Here is an 18,248-nt window from a genome sequence, read left to right on the forward strand (position 1 = left end):
AATAATTCTATATTATATGGATTATTATTTATTTTCTTATGTTATATAAAATTTAAAAAAAAAACGTTATTAGTTAAGTATAAAATTTCTAATAAATTTTTATAAACAAAATTAAGTACACAATACAATACAATTTATTTTTTGGCATTGATCACCTTTTGTATTCCTATAAGAATGATTTAGGTCCGCTGGTTAGGTAAGTCCTTTCAATACGGAATCGTGCGCTAAGTCATATTGGCACATTTCCAATCCATAGAAAAATTTCTTTTTCTTTCCGAAAAAAAAAAATACCTTTTTGTGTTCTTATCTTTTGTATGAAGGAGTCGTTATGTCATATGAGTCTTGCAGACGTCTTGGAGTCTCTCTCTCCGGCAAGCTGACCATTTACAAGATTCCCGCCAAGAACAGCAGCTTGCGTACCTTTTGTTAAGAACACACTTCAAAAACAGCCTGTGTCAATAGAACATACGTATGTGCATTTGAATCGAATTGAATGCATGCCGAACGCATTTGATTTATTTCGTTAATTTTTAACGAACAACTGCAACGACTGGCAATAATTATTGTAGACGCATTTCCGTATTTCCAATTGCTGAAAATAACGTAAGAATAATAAAAATATAAGCAATAAAAAATAACCAATTCATGTTTAACTACAATTTATATTTACCTTTTACTATATTAGCTAATATTTAAGATTAATATAATTTATATATTCCTTAACAAAGTACAATTAATTTTTATAATTATTGTAAAATATTTTAATTTTATAAACTGAAATAATTATAAAAACGCAAAAAAACTTTGTACTTTGTCACAACTTAAGACCAATAAAACTGAGCAAATAGATAAATTACCTTCATTATATAATTAATTACTTTAATGTTTTGATGGTTATTAATTATACAAATTAAAATGTGATTACTTGTTTCTGATTAATGGCTGTGATTGATGTACTCTGACCATAAAAATAATTATGCTTTTATGAGTTGTTAAAAAAAAACTAAATACATGTCTTTTATTGGATCTCATTTTATTAATTTCAAGAGAGATTAATTTGTATCGTGTTTTTAAACTAACTTTCTAATATTGTAACTATTATATCATATCAATCTGAAATATAATACAAGATAATTATTATTTTTAACTTGCAATTTTTCATAAAGTTTACATTAAACAAGAAACATTATTTTATTATAATAACAATAATTTATAATAAACACACATGTTTTCATGTAACAAATATATGTTAAAATGATGTAAAGAAATTATTTCTCGTAATTCTTTAATTGAAATTATTAAGAAAACTTAGCTTTCGATATTCGAAATATTCTTACCAATTGTTAATTCCAAAGAACCCAAATTCTTCAATATCTAAAGTATATCTTCAAATATCTATAAAAATAAATAAAATGTTAATATTCGTATGGAAAACGTGGTTTTAAACATATCTTCACTCTAATCCACTTTAAATCTAATCATTATATACATTTATTTTTTGATCCTTATGATTTTTTTTGTATTTTGTTGTTTTCTGTTACTATTTTATAATATATGACAGAAAAATTGAAGTTTATTAAAAAAATTGTAAACAACTGTCAGAAATTTCCTGTTTGGATTGGAAACAATCGTGCGTTTAGGGGTCGTAGGCTGTGATCAGGAAAAAAGGAGAAACGCATTGCTATAGCAATCTTGTTTGATATTTTGATCAATATCAATTATCAGTAACATTCATTGGAACAACTGTTAAATTTTTCTACAAATAGTTCCAACATTTATTAAATATTATTAGGTGAGTTCAATCGATCCGCAATTGTCGACACTGATCCGTCTGTGTGCGCGCGTGTAAATATAAATAATCTTTTGTAGAGATGGGCCTTCGCAAACTGTTTTGCGCATTGGTTTTACTGATGTTCTACCTGTCTGTCGCCATGGCCGACGATGCACCAGCAGCAGCAGCAGCTGGTGGATCCACCGAAGCGGTCACAGAGGCAGCGGCTGGCGCTGCGCAACTTCTTCTGGATGTGCCGCTGTACGCCGCGCTCGCTACCATCCCGGCTTACAATCTATTCAAACGTATATTTTAATATCTATTTTGTTTATTTTTTCAAACTGGAGAATCGTTTGTATTTAAATGTTTATTTTTTATTTTTTTTTGGTAAATAAAATTTGACTTGTTAAATTTAATTTGTTCTGACAAATTACTTTTTTTTTATATCACTATTATTAAAAATAAATTAATACATATTTCAGTTAGGTATTTTGGTTCTCTTTGTAACGAAAGTATTTCAAGTTAAACTTCATATTTATGATAAATAGTTATAATTGGGAAGAAAGACGGTGATCATATATAATGGTTTATTGTATTATTTATACGAGATATCTTTAATTATGTAAGAAACACACAAATTAAGATATATTTTACTTCTTTGATTGAAGCAAATTTAGATGTAAGTTTGACATAAATTTATTATTTTTTTGACAATTCATAGTTTATTAGTTTCTTAAACTTAACAAATATAGTTTTCACAAATTTGTCGATATTTATTTCAAATATATGAAATGCAGATAGCAATAGCTTAGATTGAGTGGCATTTGCTATAATTCATATTAACATTGACACTGTTTAAGTGTATGTAAGAGAGTAGCAATTATTAAGTGAATAATATGTGTTTTCTTGTCACAAATGGAATTAAACCACTTTAAAAATTAACAATTAGATTTATTATGAAAGAGCTCAAGTCCTTTCAACATAGTTTAAAATATTTTATTTTATATTTCTTTATATCACTTCAAAAACAAAATTTATGTAATTCAGAAAATCTTCTAACTACATAAATTACATAACAATTTACTGCTCATCTACATTTTGTGTATGCGATAAAAATTTGAAAGAGGACAAGTTCATTCGACATAGTTTAAAATAGTTTGAAATTGAAAAAAGAATACCCAATTTATGTTATATAGTTTTAAAAATACAATTTATGCAATTCATGTAATCTTCTAACTATATAAATTACATAACAATTTACTTCTCATCTATATTTTGTGTATGCGAGAGAGATTTAAAGAAGTCATCTGCCAGTATTTGAAACTCTGTATTCTCATCTATGGTTCTCTTAGAAAATGTTATATGGTTCAATTCTCAACAAACGTATCTAGGCATATTTACAATCAATTTATTGTTTCTTCGTTAGAATTCTTTAATCTTTTAAAATCTGCGCCCCACAAACATTTTGTTGATATGAAATCCTCTTGATTCATTTTCATATTACCTTCCGGTAAAAATAATGACTACAAAATAATTAAAATTATCTTCATTACTGCCTTCAGAAATTTGAAGATCTGTACTTTTGGATATTATCAATAATGAATTAGACTTAGGTCACTTTCACAAAGTATGAAAATGTATGTGGTCAAAATTATCATATACTTTGAATATATTTAAACGAAAATTATTGTTAATGATTGCTAACATCAAATTATAAACGTTACTACATTAATAAAAAAATATGTAAAAGTATATAACAAAATCAATCTAGTAGATATAAATTTAAGTGTATTATAATGAGAAATTCGTCATTTTTGTATGATAAGCAGTTAAATTAATTAAAAACATAATTAGTATCAATTTATGTAATCTTGTACAAGGTTTATTTAAAAAAATCATAAACAAAATTATATTTCCAAATAGTTAATCTAAATAGATTTAATAAAAAAAGTTAATAATTATTATTCACAGTTTCATTACAATAATAATTAAATAAAAATATTTTTTTTAAATAAATTCATATTTACTATATACATTTACATAGAGCAATATGAAATGAAATAAAAAGTAAAAACGACAGATTTTTATTTATTTCATTTAATAAATAACAAAGAAATATTGTAATATTTATCAAATATTATTAATTTTTCTCTTGTATAAATATTATTCATTCATTTTTAATGCATATTGTATTATTATCAAACTAAAATTGCATTTATTTTGCAACTAATTTTTAAAAACTATTACATTTATTCATATTTATATAATATAATTTTTGTTTGTATCATTTTCTTTAATTTTAGATGTATTAATATAACAAATATTTATTTTATTATGCATTTATATAAAAAAAAAATTGTTTAGACGTAATGAAAATAAAAAGTATCATTAATGAGATTTAATTCTCATATTACATTTTTTGTATCGTTTTTGTCGTATCTTTTTATATATTACATAATTGTTTGATTAGTAAAAGGTTATTTAATTAATAATATTGTATTATCATTGCACACCGTTTCTTGAACTTCCGGCGTAGAGAAGATGGGATGACTGCAACTACAGACTAGTCCTGAGAGTCAGCGGCCGGCTGCCGAACTGTATGCTGGTTGAAGGAAGGGTGCCCGTAGGGTTAAAGCTCCCGTAGGATAAAAAAACCTTCCTCCTGGGAAATACCTCTTTTTCTTCTTCTTCTCGACATCCTCTCAACAAAAAAAAAAAATATATATAAATGAAGCTGCGGCAATGAAACCTTAATACAATTATAATCCATGTGGATTTATATTTAGAACAATTAAAATAAGTAAAATAGTATTAACAATTAAAGTTGTTAAGAAGTTTTCCTTGAGATAATTCATCAATTATTAAAACTGTGACAAATCGCATTGGTTTTTAACAGTCACCAATCCGCGTCATACGTTGCTTAACTCTTGTTATGAAGTATCATGTTTAAAGTATTTAATATATAAATTGTATGCTAAATTCGTAAATTATTTGTTTGTCATTAAACGACGACATTGACATTACTTGCATATTTGGATTAACAATTTGCATACATTAACGCTGCAATGTAAAAGCAATAATTCTGAGAGCAGCAATGATCTTACCTTTTTTTAAAGAAAACGTACGCATGTAATTAATAAAAGCTGATACTCGAAGCGACCGAGCTCAATCAATAATATAAATTTAAACAGAAGGTTTCTTCAAGGCGGAAGCCTTATTTTAATTAAAATACTTTAAATATAGCATTACACATTGTATAAAATATGTGTGTTAGTTGAAACAATAAGTCTTCCTTCGCGTATTTCCACAAAACTTATAATTAGCCGATGAATTCTTTAACGTCATCGTGATAAGTTCTCTGACGTCTTAGGAAAAACAAGCAGTAAATCAATAATGATTGAGTTTCAATAAACGTGCAAAATTATATTCCAACTTTTATTACAAATTATGTTTATTTTTAATGTGATATTATAGATTCAAATTGATGTTTAAAAAAAAATTATTGTTGTGAATAAATTTAAAACTGTCAATATTTCTGTTTTATAAATTTAGAGAAATTCATGAGATACATTTTTAATATTGGATATTGAATATTTAAAGATAATTATAAAACTGTCTTTAATCATTTAGTCACGGTACATGAACATCTTAGGATGCTTCAGTATAATTAAGACGTTTTCGCTTCTTCATGAATAATTTAGTTAATAAGCAGTGTTTTCCAATAAACGAGATTAATAGGAATTGATCATTTTAAATTGATATTTTCGTCGTCACGTTACGTAACGGAGAGCAACCAAAGATGCGGCTCTGTCGCGTTGATTGCATAACAACAATTTAATTGGAGTCGGCAACCAAGCACTGTCGATTTTAACTTTCATGTTCAGCCGACAACAGTGCTGCGAGTTAGATATTTTGACGTAATCCTTGTACTTAACTTGCAAGGATCTGTTAAAAAATACTCGAAATAAAAGCTCAAGAGAGTAGCACACGAGCATTAACAAAACGATACTGGTTTCATTTAATAATCCTTAAACTGATCAGTGTTCGAATCTACTAAAAAAATCAATTTTATTTAAGGTGTCTTACATATGGTCGTAGCTAATTAGATATATATAGAGGATACAAATATTGCGGCGATTACATCCGTTCTTTTCTGATAATATATTCAGTTATCATGTCCAATCAATTGGTCAGTGTTAAAGAACACGCTGGCAAACCGTCGAACAATATCATTTTCAGTGATATTGAAAAATATGGCGATGATCTGAATGGAGCGACCCTGAACGCCCTAAATTTGAGTGGTGATTCTTGCAGAATATGCCACTGTGAAGGTGATGTGAACGCTTTGATATCACCATGCAAGTGCACTGGAAGCTTGAAATTTGTCCATACTGCTTGTCTGCAGCAATGGCTTACAACCTCCAAATCGAGATCTTGTGAGCTTTGCAAATTTCGCTTCCCTCATTTAAAGAGTCAAGCCATTAGACGAGTAAGTTGCTTCATGTTGCTATAATGATCGATTCTTCCTGCACATATTAATTTTCAGTTGAGGAACCACGAAATAAGCATTTGGTTGCATTTCATTATCTGCTTGCACATTTTGTTAGGCGGCTGTGTCGTCACGTCCATTTTTGTAATTTCAGTTCATGAATTTAACAGAGATCATGGAGGTTTTGATGGTAAGATATATAAGTAAATTGTATACATTGTTAATAATTATTTCAAATGTAATTACGACGTTTCCATTTTATATAATCAAAATCACGTAATTAAGACGCGTGTTGACCCGTTCTACTACCTTAGCTCAATCAATTTATTCACACGAATAAAGTTGTTTTGAATGTAGTTTAATAAAATATACTGCGTTTATTGAAGGCCACACAGTTTATGTACACATTTTTCAATCGCGAATATAAAAATAGTTTTCTAACTTTACAAATAATTTATTTCTTGCTTTTAAAATGTTCAGGTTTTTATTCAAGATTGTATACATAATCATTTATATCAATTGCAAATACATCCAATTACAATCACTTCTAAACAGTAAACATTAAGTGTGTTTTTGCATTGTGCTGGTATTAAAATAAGAAGCAATAAATCTAGACGCCAGAGTAAAAGTTTGTAAAGCGATCCTACTATAATTTGTGTGCAAATTATGCATTTTAAGAATGTTATTTAAAGTCGAGCCGAAATCCATTCAAATGAATGATAATTGCTGCAAAAAAAAAACGATAGTAGACACAACATATTTATTTAAATTAGTGTTTAAAACAGCATTTCCAATTAATGTTATTGCAGTTTGAGAATTATAATGTTTTGTTTGTTAGAACAAAATATTTGTTGGTTTAAAATTATACGTCTATGTAAACATTATTATTTTACCATGAAATATGACGCAAATTAATTCTTATTAATAACACATGCATATTCATCTAATAATAAGATATATCACAGATTATATTTTTAAATAACCAAAATTATTCATTTATCTAATATACTTTTTTTTTTGTTACAGCTATACCATTTTGGATTCAAATAATCACCATATCATCAGGATTCTGGTTCAGTGCATATATGCTCTGGTATCAATACAAATGTCAGTGCAATTGTTTCAACCAGCAAGATGTCGAAAATAACGGGTGATTAGAATTTGTTTAGCATTTAAAAAAGAAATCACTTTATTTATACAATTTTTATCATTTCAGAATGAACTATATGTACAATGCACCTATGAATTTGGTACCAGTTAGAGGAGGTCATCCTTCCGGACCCAAGATAATTGAAATTCTTGATAACAATGTCGAAGGTAATAGACGTCAACCGGGCCTCATTCCTGATGGTCGTCGCAATGTAAACAAATTAGTAATTTGCCACGTATACGTAAATCAGAAATCCAACATTATTTATAAATATTAAACTGCTGAAGTATGTGTAAATGTACTTGCATTCAGTATTTTAGTTTTAATCGGTGTATATTTATGAAAATATTTGTAAATCTGTGTAGAATATATGTATAAATAATGAGTTTAAGTTTAAACTATAAGCGCACTTTGTGTATCTCGAATTTAGCACATTATGTTATGTTTTATATTATGTGTAGTTGTTTATTACATGCTTAATGTGCTTACTTTTAATTGGATTAAAATATAAATTAAATTAAGTAAAATATTCAAAAAGAAATATATGATTAATATTATAGTTTTTAATGCATAAATACATAATATTTGTTTATATCAATTTGAAAACTAATAGGAATAAAATCTAAATTAATTTAAGAAAAAATATTTGAAAGTATATGTATTTGACAAATTTCATGAAATAAACATTCTAAATGTACTTTACATATTTTAGTAATTCCTCTCAACTGTTCATTGTTACAATGGAATTAAACAAAGCAGTTTTTCTTATTATCTTAAGAAGATTTTGATGGTATTATATTAATAAATTCTGCATTCTAACTACTAACAATACTGTAATAATTCGTATAAAAGTGAAATAAATAATTAATTAAATCTATAATTTTGTTGCATGTCTATATATCATAACCATGTTTGATTTAGTTTAATTATTAATACAAATTTGACAATTATATAAATCTTTTATTTGTTATTTCTTTGAAATAATGTATTTGATAGATATAGGAGTAATTAGTGTTTATCAATAATAATAATTAAATATTGGACAAAATTTATATGTTATAGTTTACGGAGCCGCACAACAAAGATACCGTGGCTACAATTACTCATCCAAAGAGCCAGATGCGGCTCCGAAGCGGCAACCTTAGTTACAAGTAAGTTGTGTAGAATGCATATCTTATATAATAGCATTTTAAGATAAGAATTATAAGAGAATTGGCAACTGAGCACAGCTGACGGATATTTTCCTGAAGAGGTGACAACAGTGCAGTCTATAATATTTTGACGTTTGTCAGTTTGAGTTTATTCAACATACAATAATGGAATGAAACCATTCTAAAAGCAATCTCAAGTCAGATAACTCCGGCGAAAATGAACCGTTCGTATCACAAACAGTGACAAACATCAGTATCGTTCACCCTGCTTAAACTGCTTCAATAAAACAGCATCAGTTATTTACATAAGTTTATTTTCTGCCAAAAGAAGTGTTTTGAGTGTAGGAAGAAATCATCAAGAGAAAAAAAAATGTTCACAGTGGTTCCTTTTGTTGTTGCTGTGCATTGATAAACGAAATCTCGTAGTAAACATCAATCAGTAGAATGCCTGAGCAATTCATCAAAGTTAAACACAGTGAGATACAGTCTACCACAATATTCTGTGATGTCAAGAGGGCTGATGTAGATCTGAATGGATCTATCTCGAATATTTCAAATTCCAATGGTGATATATGTAGAATATGTCACTGTGAAGCTGATTTGGACAATCCTCTCTTGTCCCCATGCTACTGTGCTGGAAGCTTGAAGTATGTCCATCAGACATGCCTGCAGCAATGGCTTGCAGCCTCTGACACTAGATCTTGTGAGCTTTGCAAGTTTCATTTTATTCTTCATACAAAAATTAAACCTATTGGAGAAGTAAGTTCACATTCAAGATGACCCTGTACTTGTGTCTTTATCATTGGAGTCATTTTTCAGTGGAGAAGATTAGAAATGAGCAGTATTGAAAGGAGGAGGTTGCTTTGTGCTATACTGTTTCATTTTGTTGCTGCAGTTTGTGTGATCTGGTCACTTTTTGTACTTCTTGATCGAGCAGCTGAAGAGGTCCACAAAGGTTTAATTGGTGAGTTATATTATCAATGGAATTTTCACACATTTAAAAATAAATTGTTTTCAATTTACAAATTTATTAGTTTCTTTTTTTTTTTATAAATTTGCTCACAAACAACATTGTTATAAGTGTTATTGTGTGTATACTTCATAAATATAACATTTATTTCTCAAATGTTTTTCAAAACAGAAAGACTTGAAATGAATATATCATAGATTAGTAGTTTCAAAGTCATAAGACCATAGCACATACAATATGTAAATTGTAAATGTAAATAATTTCATTATAATTCTTTGAACCATTGATAAATCATATTTTTTCCTATATAGTCATAATTAGCACATTAATATATTATATTGAATTATATAAACAAATATGAATTCGATACATAGTTGAACGAATAGTTGTGATTTTCGGAAAATACTAATTCTGACGCTTCAAATAATGTGCACAGTAACCACGTGGTAAATGCCCAACCAGCGAGATATATCTATAAAAATGCTTACACATTCTATGTTTACATTCAATTTTTCTATTAATTAGTTATTGTCATATGTTAATGTAATATAATTAGGCACCTACGGCTAAGATATACGCATTTATAAACCTAATTAGCATGGATTTTTCAACAATAACTTGTTTTAATGATTTACTTATAAAAAGTACGCAAATTGTTTCAAATACATCTATATAATTACAATAAACAGATTTTGGTGATAGCTACAAATGAAATATTAAATGCTTTAATGAAAGCTATTACTAAATATGTAGACAATTCAGATATTTCTTATCGTGCACGCCATTCCATTATTTATATTTCTTCTGACATTTAATTAGTATGTTTTACGTTAGTTAGAGACATTAAACATAATTAATTTTCTTATAAGCGATATAAAGGTTAACTAAGGTATACACAAGTAAATTATAATAGTTTATCTATGTTTTAGCTAATAATAATTATGACATAATTCATGAATTTAAGATTAAAGAGTTTCTTTAATTAAAGCAAAAATAAATAAATGTATGACATCAATTTTTGCACGTACAAAAATTATATAACGTATTTTATAAAAAAAATAAAATAATAAGTAAGTTTCAGTAAATCTTGGAAATATGTGCGATATAATTTGTTCTAAAAATGTACGCTAATCGTAAAATGATAAACGTTGATTTTGCGCAATTGTAAGCTCAGAAACAATGAGAAATGCCTCTTATTTCTTGATAAAATATAGTTATATACACATTTAACATGCATTCATGCATGGGATGAATTTGCAATTTTATTCAAACGAATAATACATACATTTTTTTAAATGCCATATTATTATTTTGCAAGGTATTTAGTAGAAAATCATCGACAATTGCATATTGTTAAATGTTATTTATTTGATATTAATATTTGTATAAGAATTCCGAGACAGTGTTTATGTGTAGTCTTATTATTATCGTCACTTTGTTTTACAGTAAATCTTTATTTTGTTTTTCTCGTTGCACAGACGAACAATTATACATCGCACTACAAATATGATTGTAATTAGACACCTGCCTAAATTCAGAACTGTGTATGCCATCACTTGATGGCATGACTAACTAATTTAATTGCAAGACTGACTAACGGACTGTATCTATCTTGCGTACATTTAATTAGTAATTTAAAAAATGAGGTGCAGTGTAAATTGTTGTACAGTTAAAAAAATATTGTTATTTTCTCATCATTGTTTTGACTTTTAAAAATATTATCTACATAATATACCTACTATCTTTATTATGGTGTTTAACCTTGGAAGATATAGTCTGATAGTGAGGGTCTTGAGACGTTCACTTATCTAAATCATACAGTAAAGCCGCATTGACAAGATTATATATTTTATGTGAATATTATCACTTCAGGTATATTCATCAAAATTTACTGATAGCGTTTTAGCACGAAAATGTTGATAACTACAAGAATTTTCACTGTATTGATTTATTTCGTAATCGAAAGTATGCTTTTACACTTGAAAATATTAACATTATATATTTTGGATCCAATATGCATTTCGAATAAAACTTGCAAATTATTTGCTAATAGCTGTTTATATTTGTGTATTATAAATACTGAATGATTGGTTTACAGTGGAACCGAGTTTAATCCGTTTCAAAATTTCAGGATTTTTACTCGTATAGTGGAACATATTCAAAAATACATATAATATGTAGCAAATTGATGTAGCAGGCGCGTAAGCGCTCGTTAAGCGAATCATTTTTCTTACAATTAATTTTTGTCCTTAAGTTTCATTGTACTTATAAATAATATCTACAGGGTTAGCGCACTGTCAATTTTGAATAATTTGGTCTTGACTTTTGATATTTCTGTCTATAAAAAAGAACATGCGACTGCATAAATAATGTTCCTGTTTGCTTGTCGAATTTTTAAGTTGACCTCGATTTAAGAAACAATTGCTCTTTTCACGTTTATGGGCAAAAATAGCATTCGCGGATTGTTTGTTGTGCAATTATAAATAACAAAAACAATTAAAAAGTAATAAAAGATTTAATTATTACTGTCTATGGTAAACACATTTAGAAAAAAATATATCAACTTAATGAATAAAAAAAATATGCCTAGGGGCGAGAAATCAAAAGGTCAACTGTTTTAATTGAAAAGAATCTATAACTAGGAAGATTTCAAATAATGTTTGCTATATTTAAATAAAAACAATATTTTTTTGATATATAATTATTATATGCAGAAATTATAACTAACTAATTTTATTGAACAAATTTAAATAAATTATTTTTTCTTCATAAATTATATCGTCAAATTAATAAAAGAAGCGATAATTGCTTTTTATTATGACTTTTGCTGTTATGAAACACGGAAAGTATTTATTTTATTACGATCTTATATCAATTGAACACCTCCAGTAATTAAATTCGATAACCTTGATACCTCTATAAATAGAATGTTATTGTTTTTTTAAAGCCGTAAGTTTCTCGCGGTTGCATTAGCATGGAATTTTGGATGGTTTTGGTGAGTTGGTCCTTCCTGCAATTCAAAAATGCGTACACAAAAATGTATTTATATCCCCTCGACGTGACCGAGCTACTATGGACATGAAATAATGGATGGGAATTTATAAATCGACACGTTAATGATAATATTTATACGCATAGTCAATAAGCGATGGTGCTCTTCGTACGTTTTTATTGATTCAAAGTCCTTTATCGTCTCATACTACTTTTGTAATGTCAGGAAAATTCTCATGATTGCTTCAGTTAATTACAGTAAATTGCATCTTTTTTAATCGTCCGTTACTTTGCAGCTTATTAATAATACAGTAAACATAAAAAGGTAATGAGAAAATAGAAGTTTGTTATTGATAAATAGTGAAACATCTACTGTGTTGTGTTTATTAGAAAAAAATATTAATAATTCAATATAAATTGTGTTGTTTCCATAAATGTTTTCGCGTGTTATTTTGCCAACCAAAAAAATGGCTAGCTATTTGTTCTCGTAACAGATTATGCATCGCCGCAGAAATAGATCCTGGCAGCATAGCAAAGCTTTTTTACTCTCCGAATGAGAGCTTCATATTAAATTGGGTTGATTATTATTACATATTTATTCTATTTCCGTTGCAGCATGGCCGTTTTGGACAAAATTAGCCGTCGTAGCGGTGGGATTCACTGGAGGTGCCGTTTTCATGTACATCCAATGCAGACAGTACTTACATTTGTTTTCGAGATGGAAAGCTCATAACAGGTAAATTTGACTAGTTAATAATGTTTTCTTTTATTATTGTAGTATATTAGTCTTAACGGAATACGAATTGATGTTTTAGAATAATCTTGGTACAGAATGCACCTGAAAAGGTTTTACCACCGCCACCATCCCCAACTCTTCGGATGACAATTAGTCCGGTATACAATGTCGGAGGTGAATTATCTCAATCTCAAGTCGTGGCCAACGTCGAATACAATGTGCGCCCTCGGAACGAGCAGCCGGTTGAATCTTGTTACGTCTTCGAAGACGAGCGCAGTAAGAGTTCTGATTTTATGAAAAGTGATAGTAGCAGTACGGCGTCCTATGGTGTAACTGATAAGTCTGATAATAATACACCGGTAGAACACAAAACAGAGTTGCACGAGAAGTCCAGTATCGGTGAGAACTCGTGCGATGCTTTAGAATTAAATATACAGGAAATATTAGCGCTCGATGTGGAGTACAGCAAAAGGTGCACGCACAGCTCTGGCGAAGGTTTAGGATCCAAGAATGAAAAGATCAAGCCCAAACCCGTATTCAAGTCGCTGCCCAACTTAAGTGCCAGCAGTGAGAACTTGCTTGTATGAATGAAAGAAAAAAAATCAAACATACATACTTTATTATTATTATTTTATTTTTTAATAAAATTATATATTTATATTCTGTGTATATATCTATATATGTATTTAGAGGTGTTCATAATCGCTGTTCAATATCATTTTTATGTCGATTGTTATATGTTATATTTAGTCTGTATAATGTTTTGCTTAAAATCTAAGTACAAAATTCGAATTGCATGTGTGTATTAAATCACATTAAATCCTCTAATTTATTTCGTCGAAAATTTGCAATCTCTTATTGTTTATATTTGCAGTGATCTCGTTTCTGGAATTACAAAAAAAAAACTTATTGGTGATAAATTGAAGAAAAATAGAGAATCTTTGAAATATATTTATTTATTGATATCTATGTTATATTTTATGAACATAACGAAATAAAGAAATTAAACGATTAAAAAATAGTTTTATTCTTGTATTAAACAATATAATTATTTTTTTGAGTATTAATTAATTAACTAGTCAGTGAATATGTAAATAATTAATAACTAAATTAATTAGTTACGTAAAGTAATTTATTAGTAAAACTTTATTTTCTATTGTCAAAAAAGGTATGTAGATTATGAAATATATTGATGACAGTACACAATTTGAAGGTAAACTATTGTAATAGTTACTACTCATTATTTTTAATGGTTCAGAAAAAAAATAATATACGGTTTATTGATAGGAATTGAGGGAATTTTAACAGCGGTAACAATTATAGACTTTTTTTATTCATCCATAATTTTGCAATCACATGACAATGTTAATATATATAAGTATGCAAAAATAAGTGGATACTTTATTTTTAGCATTAAAATTAATATATTTCTTGAAAGTGTATGTAGAGTGAGCTTATTTAGTACAAAACTATACATTTAGATTCTTGCAATTATCACAAATACATTTAGCCAACAAACCTTACATCCTAGTAAATCTTTACTGATTGCATTTTTTCCTTGCCAATTATTAAATAGACATGTTATTGTCCTTTAAACAATAATGCTAATTAAACTATTGCTATAAATTACATTCTTGTTTTAGTTCTGGAAAACAAGTGTATAAAAATAAATGATACATAAATATTTTTTTATTGAAAAACGTGTATGAAATAATAATAATAATATAAAATCTGTTTATGCCTATTAAGCAAACAATATATTATCTTTATAATACAGTAAGATTTCCTTTCGCCTTACATCGCTATAACAAATATATATATATATATATTCCACGTGAAAATTATTCTGTTTGCCTCAATCGTGCTAAACGTTGAGACAATTCGTCTTGTTCCTGAGACATATTTGTGGAAGTACCAATACCGACGGAAGTGTTTTGAACACCTTCCGGTAATTCCATGTTTAGTTCCAAACTGTAAATAAGATATAAATAGTTTAGAAAACTGTTTAAAGTAAAGCAATGTCCATCCATACCCAGCTTCATCAGCAACTTGTTGCATAAGACTCTCCACATCATTTTGAGGTACCATGGTTGTAACATTCTGTGACATTGCATTCTCCATGACACCACTTTGCACATCCAAGTCTTCAAATTGTTGCTCAAACTTATCCATCAAGTTTGAAATCTTTTCAAGATTCATACTCTTCATAGCTGCATCCATTGCCTTAACAACACCTATCAAAACAAACATAATTATGATTGAGTAATACAATTTTATAAATTTATATACCAGCCATAGAATTTGTTACTTTTCTAGTGGTGAGTGCAGACTGCACTCTGCTAGAAACTGCATCAACCCTAGCTGACATCCTTAAATAATTTATTGCTTGATTTTTTTGCCGAATAGCATTTTCTGCATGTATCCTTGCAACTTCCATGTTTCCTTTCTGTATGGCCTGTTTGGTTTTGGCTTTTTCCTGTTTCTCCTCCTTTTCACATCGCTTGGAATTGCGTTCTAACTCTTTTACAGCAAACTTCAAATTGAACAAGTGCTCTTATCAAGTTGTTAAGGAATGTTTCATAATTAGACCTATATTTAACATAATTATTCTTAGTGGTGACTCATATACTAGTAATTAGAATTTTGTATGCAGCCTTGATAATTCTAGTTAGAAGTATAAACAAATTGCAGCCTCGTCCAAATTATTACACCCAATATTATTATATATATAAAATATTTATATTTATATTAAAAAAAAGGATACTCTCCATCACAGATGATGACATCTCGTTGCCCATTGTGTAAAATCCGTTTCTATAGTAACTAATATATAAAAATCACAATATTATTATTGTTACTGAGAGTATATGTTAAAATATTGTATTGGAATAAATAGACTATTTATGACTAAACTTTGACATTTATCAATAACATGTGTCAAACATTTTTAGTGTTGGTATTAGTTGGTACAATTGGTGGCCTATCACATGTGATTCAGGAAAACAAGAAAATTTGAAATTATTGCAACAGTTAAGTGTAATTCAGATCGTTTGAAATTCGTTGTCTGTACTTCGTTTAAAATGAATAGTTTACAAGATTTCACGTGTCCCAACGATGGTGAATTAACTCTTTGTGAAGTTGATGGACGCATACATTCCATGAATTTCGAATTTGCTAATGTTAACGCTTTTACCAATACAGTATGTATATTAATAGGTTAGATTTCTATAGCCAAAAAATATTAATCATATAACATAACATCAATTTCCTATACATATTGATATAACTAATCTAAATTGTTTCTTTTTAAGATTGACCGGCATCCAAAAATTCATATAACTAGAGATATGCTCCATCCTGTGAAGACAATGGATGAAGGAAAAGCTTTGTTTTTACCTGTAGATGTTCCATTTTTAAAGCAATTAATTCAGGTTTACTATGAGCAAGGAATGATGGAAGCAATTGAAATGGTATCAGCACATAGACAAACTGTTATATCTGCAAGTGCTAAAGTTTTATTGCAAGTAATCAATAAACTGCACAAAGTTAGGTGTATTGTAAACCCAAGGTTGCTGATTAAGGGTGAGAGTACTATCACTCAGTTCTCTCAAACTCGTAACTGGAGTAAAAGTCCTATTAGATGTATGGCATGGCATGATACTATACCCAAAATTGCTGTGGCCACATCAGATGACACAGTCAGAATATATCAGACAGATTCCACAATGGTTCCAATTTTGAAATGTAAACAACAGAAAAATGTTACTTGTATTGCTTGGAGACCCATGTCCAATTCAGACATTGCTGTTGCATGCGAGAGCGGTATAATAGTCTGGAACGTGGATCCTAATTCTGTTGTAAGTTTCGTAATTATTTACTGTTTCAAACAATGCAAATAATGAATCTTTAGGTAACGCGTCCGTCTATGAACCACGCAATTATTTTAAGTCGAACTGATCACAATATGATTCTAAGTATCAGCTGGAGTCCAAGAGGAGACGTTCTTGCTTCTGTCGCTGCAAGCGATTCGAAAGTTTTATTATGGGACGTTGAATTGGATCGTACTAGTTCTTTGAAGAGAGCTGGAGCTTCAGGACTTAGTTTACTCAAATGGTCACCTGATGGTAATAAATTATTCGTTGGCACAACCACGTGCGTCTTTAGGTACTTATAATCGCATCTATATGTATATAAATTCGTATCTAAATTGATGTTTCAATGCAGGGTATGGGAATGCAACAGCTGGTTAGCTGATAAATGGAATATCTTGGCTGGTTACGTACAAACAGCTTGCTGGTCGAAATGCGGCACCTATTTATTATTTACATCTAACGAAGAGCCAATTATCTACGCTTTGCCGTTTAGCAATTGCGATTTTGTGTTTAAAAACGAAGTTAAAACTACTCCCAATCAAGCAATGCCTTTGTACGATGTTAGTAAGGTAGATATAGATGGGGTCATCGTTGGTGGAATAGTTCAATACATGGAATGGGATACCAGAGGAAATCACGTGGCTGTGCTTTTCAAAGATACAAATTGCGTAGCCGTTTTCTACGTGATAGCACAGCCTGTTTTACAACTTGCTCCAGGGTATTTTTTAATACACATGTATACACAATTAAACATTGCTAATTATTATGTTTTATAGCTTTTTGGTATCTGGTTGTCCTGAGGAAGTACCAATCACCATCAATTTCCAGCCGAATTTCGATCATGGCTCTTGTTTGACTATTGGATGGTCGAGCGGAAGGATTCAGCATTTCCCTATCGTCTATTCTGATTTCTGTAATACCAGCACCAATATTATTAGCCAGCAACAATCTTATTATGATTCTTTTAATTTATCAAATGCTGTAAATAGTTCTACGTATCTTATTAATTAAATTTATTTATACATTTTTTTCAATAAAACATATATTTTGCAAATAAATCTGTTCGCCATTAAGAATACACTAATAGTACAAGAATTGAATATGCATTGGATGGATTT

At 28.9% G+C, this 18,248-nt stretch overlaps 4 protein-coding genes across 4 annotated transcripts; 3 read left to right on the plus strand and 1 right to left on the minus strand.

Annotated features, from left to right (window-relative positions):
* The first annotated feature begins 5,660 nt into the window (after nucleotides 1-5,660).
* LOC108564766 (E3 ubiquitin-protein ligase MARCH8-like) lies at nucleotides 5,661-7,837 on the plus strand. The gene is made up of 4 exons (XM_017923880.1): nucleotides 5,661-6,260; nucleotides 6,318-6,450; nucleotides 7,287-7,410; nucleotides 7,477-7,837. The coding sequence occupies exons 1-4, from the start codon at nucleotides 5,946-5,948 to the stop codon at nucleotides 7,685-7,687; spliced, it is 783 nt and encodes a 260-aa protein (XP_017779369.1). The 5' UTR covers nucleotides 5,661-5,945; the 3' UTR covers nucleotides 7,688-7,837.
* Nucleotides 7,838-8,680: 843 nt separating this feature from the next.
* LOC108564769 lies at nucleotides 8,681-13,861 on the plus strand. Its single transcript, XM_017923882.1, has 4 exons — nucleotides 8,681-9,320; nucleotides 9,381-9,525; nucleotides 13,138-13,258; nucleotides 13,338-13,861. The coding sequence occupies exons 1-4, from the start codon at nucleotides 9,006-9,008 to the stop codon at nucleotides 13,843-13,845; spliced, it is 1,089 nt and encodes a 362-aa protein (XP_017779371.1). The 5' UTR covers nucleotides 8,681-9,005; the 3' UTR covers nucleotides 13,846-13,861.
* A 1,119-nt stretch (nucleotides 13,862-14,980) lies between these two features.
* LOC108564768 (charged multivesicular body protein 1b) lies at nucleotides 14,981-16,185 on the minus strand. Its single transcript, XM_017923881.1, has 4 exons — nucleotides 16,023-16,185; nucleotides 15,548-15,811; nucleotides 15,291-15,492; nucleotides 14,981-15,229 (listed from the first exon to the last, which is right to left on the minus strand). The coding sequence occupies exons 1-4, from the start codon at nucleotides 16,054-16,056 to the stop codon at nucleotides 15,100-15,102; spliced, it is 630 nt and encodes a 209-aa protein (XP_017779370.1). The 5' UTR covers nucleotides 16,057-16,185; the 3' UTR covers nucleotides 14,981-15,099.
* A 56-nt stretch (nucleotides 16,186-16,241) lies between these two features.
* Nucleotides 16,242-18,141, plus strand: LOC108564765 (aladin-like). The gene is made up of 5 exons (XM_017923879.1): nucleotides 16,242-16,458; nucleotides 16,570-17,115; nucleotides 17,169-17,422; nucleotides 17,483-17,848; nucleotides 17,907-18,141. Exons 1-5 carry the CDS (start codon nucleotides 16,339-16,341, stop codon nucleotides 18,139-18,141), a joined length of 1,521 nt encoding a protein of 506 aa, XP_017779368.1. The 5' UTR covers nucleotides 16,242-16,338.
* The last annotated feature ends 107 nt before the right edge of the window (nucleotides 18,142-18,248 follow it).

Source organism: Nicrophorus vespilloides, unplaced genomic scaffold, assembly GCF_001412225.1.
Source record: "Nicrophorus vespilloides isolate i.1.1-1 unplaced genomic scaffold, Nicve_v1.0, whole genome shotgun sequence".
Taxonomy (NCBI): domain Eukaryota; kingdom Metazoa; phylum Arthropoda; class Insecta; order Coleoptera; family Silphidae; genus Nicrophorus; species Nicrophorus vespilloides.

Coding starts and splice junctions, on each gene's coding strand:
- LOC108564769 (XM_017923882.1), top strand. CDS start 9,006: ATGCCTGAGCAATTCATCAAAGTTAAACACAGTGAGATACAGTCTACC. Junction 9,526..13,137: donor GGTCCACAAAGGTTTAATTG/GTGAGTTATATT, acceptor TTTCCGTTGCAG/CATGGCCGTTTTGGACAAAA. Junction 13,259..13,337: donor AGATGGAAAGCTCATAACAG/GTAAATTTGACT, acceptor TTGATGTTTTAG/AATAATCTTGGTACAGAATG.
- LOC108564766 (XM_017923880.1), top strand. CDS start 5,946: ATGTCCAATCAATTGGTCAGTGTTAAAGAACACGCTGGCAAACCGTCG. Junction 6,261..6,317: donor AGAGTCAAGCCATTAGACGA/GTAAGTTGCTTC, acceptor ATTAATTTTCAG/TTGAGGAACCACGAAATAAG. Junction 6,451..7,286: donor AGATCATGGAGGTTTTGATG/GTAAGATATATA, acceptor TTTTTGTTACAG/CTATACCATTTTGGATTCAA.
- LOC108564765 (XM_017923879.1), top strand. CDS start 16,339: ATGAATAGTTTACAAGATTTCACGTGTCCCAACGATGGTGAATTAACT. Junction 16,459..16,569: donor TTAACGCTTTTACCAATACA/GTATGTATATTA, acceptor TTTCTTTTTAAG/ATTGACCGGCATCCAAAAAT. Junction 17,116..17,168: donor ACGTGGATCCTAATTCTGTT/GTAAGTTTCGTA, acceptor ATGAATCTTTAG/GTAACGCGTCCGTCTATGAA.
- LOC108564768 (XM_017923881.1), bottom strand. CDS start 16,056: ATGGGCAACGAGATGTCATCATCTGTGATGGAGA. Junction 15,812..16,022: donor GTCATCATCTGTGATGGAGA/GTATCCTTTTTT, acceptor CAACTTGATAAG/AGCACTTGTTCAATTTGAAG. Junction 15,230..15,290: donor CAAGTTGCTGATGAAGCTGG/GTATGGATGGAC, acceptor TCTTATTTACAG/TTTGGAACTAAACATGGAAT.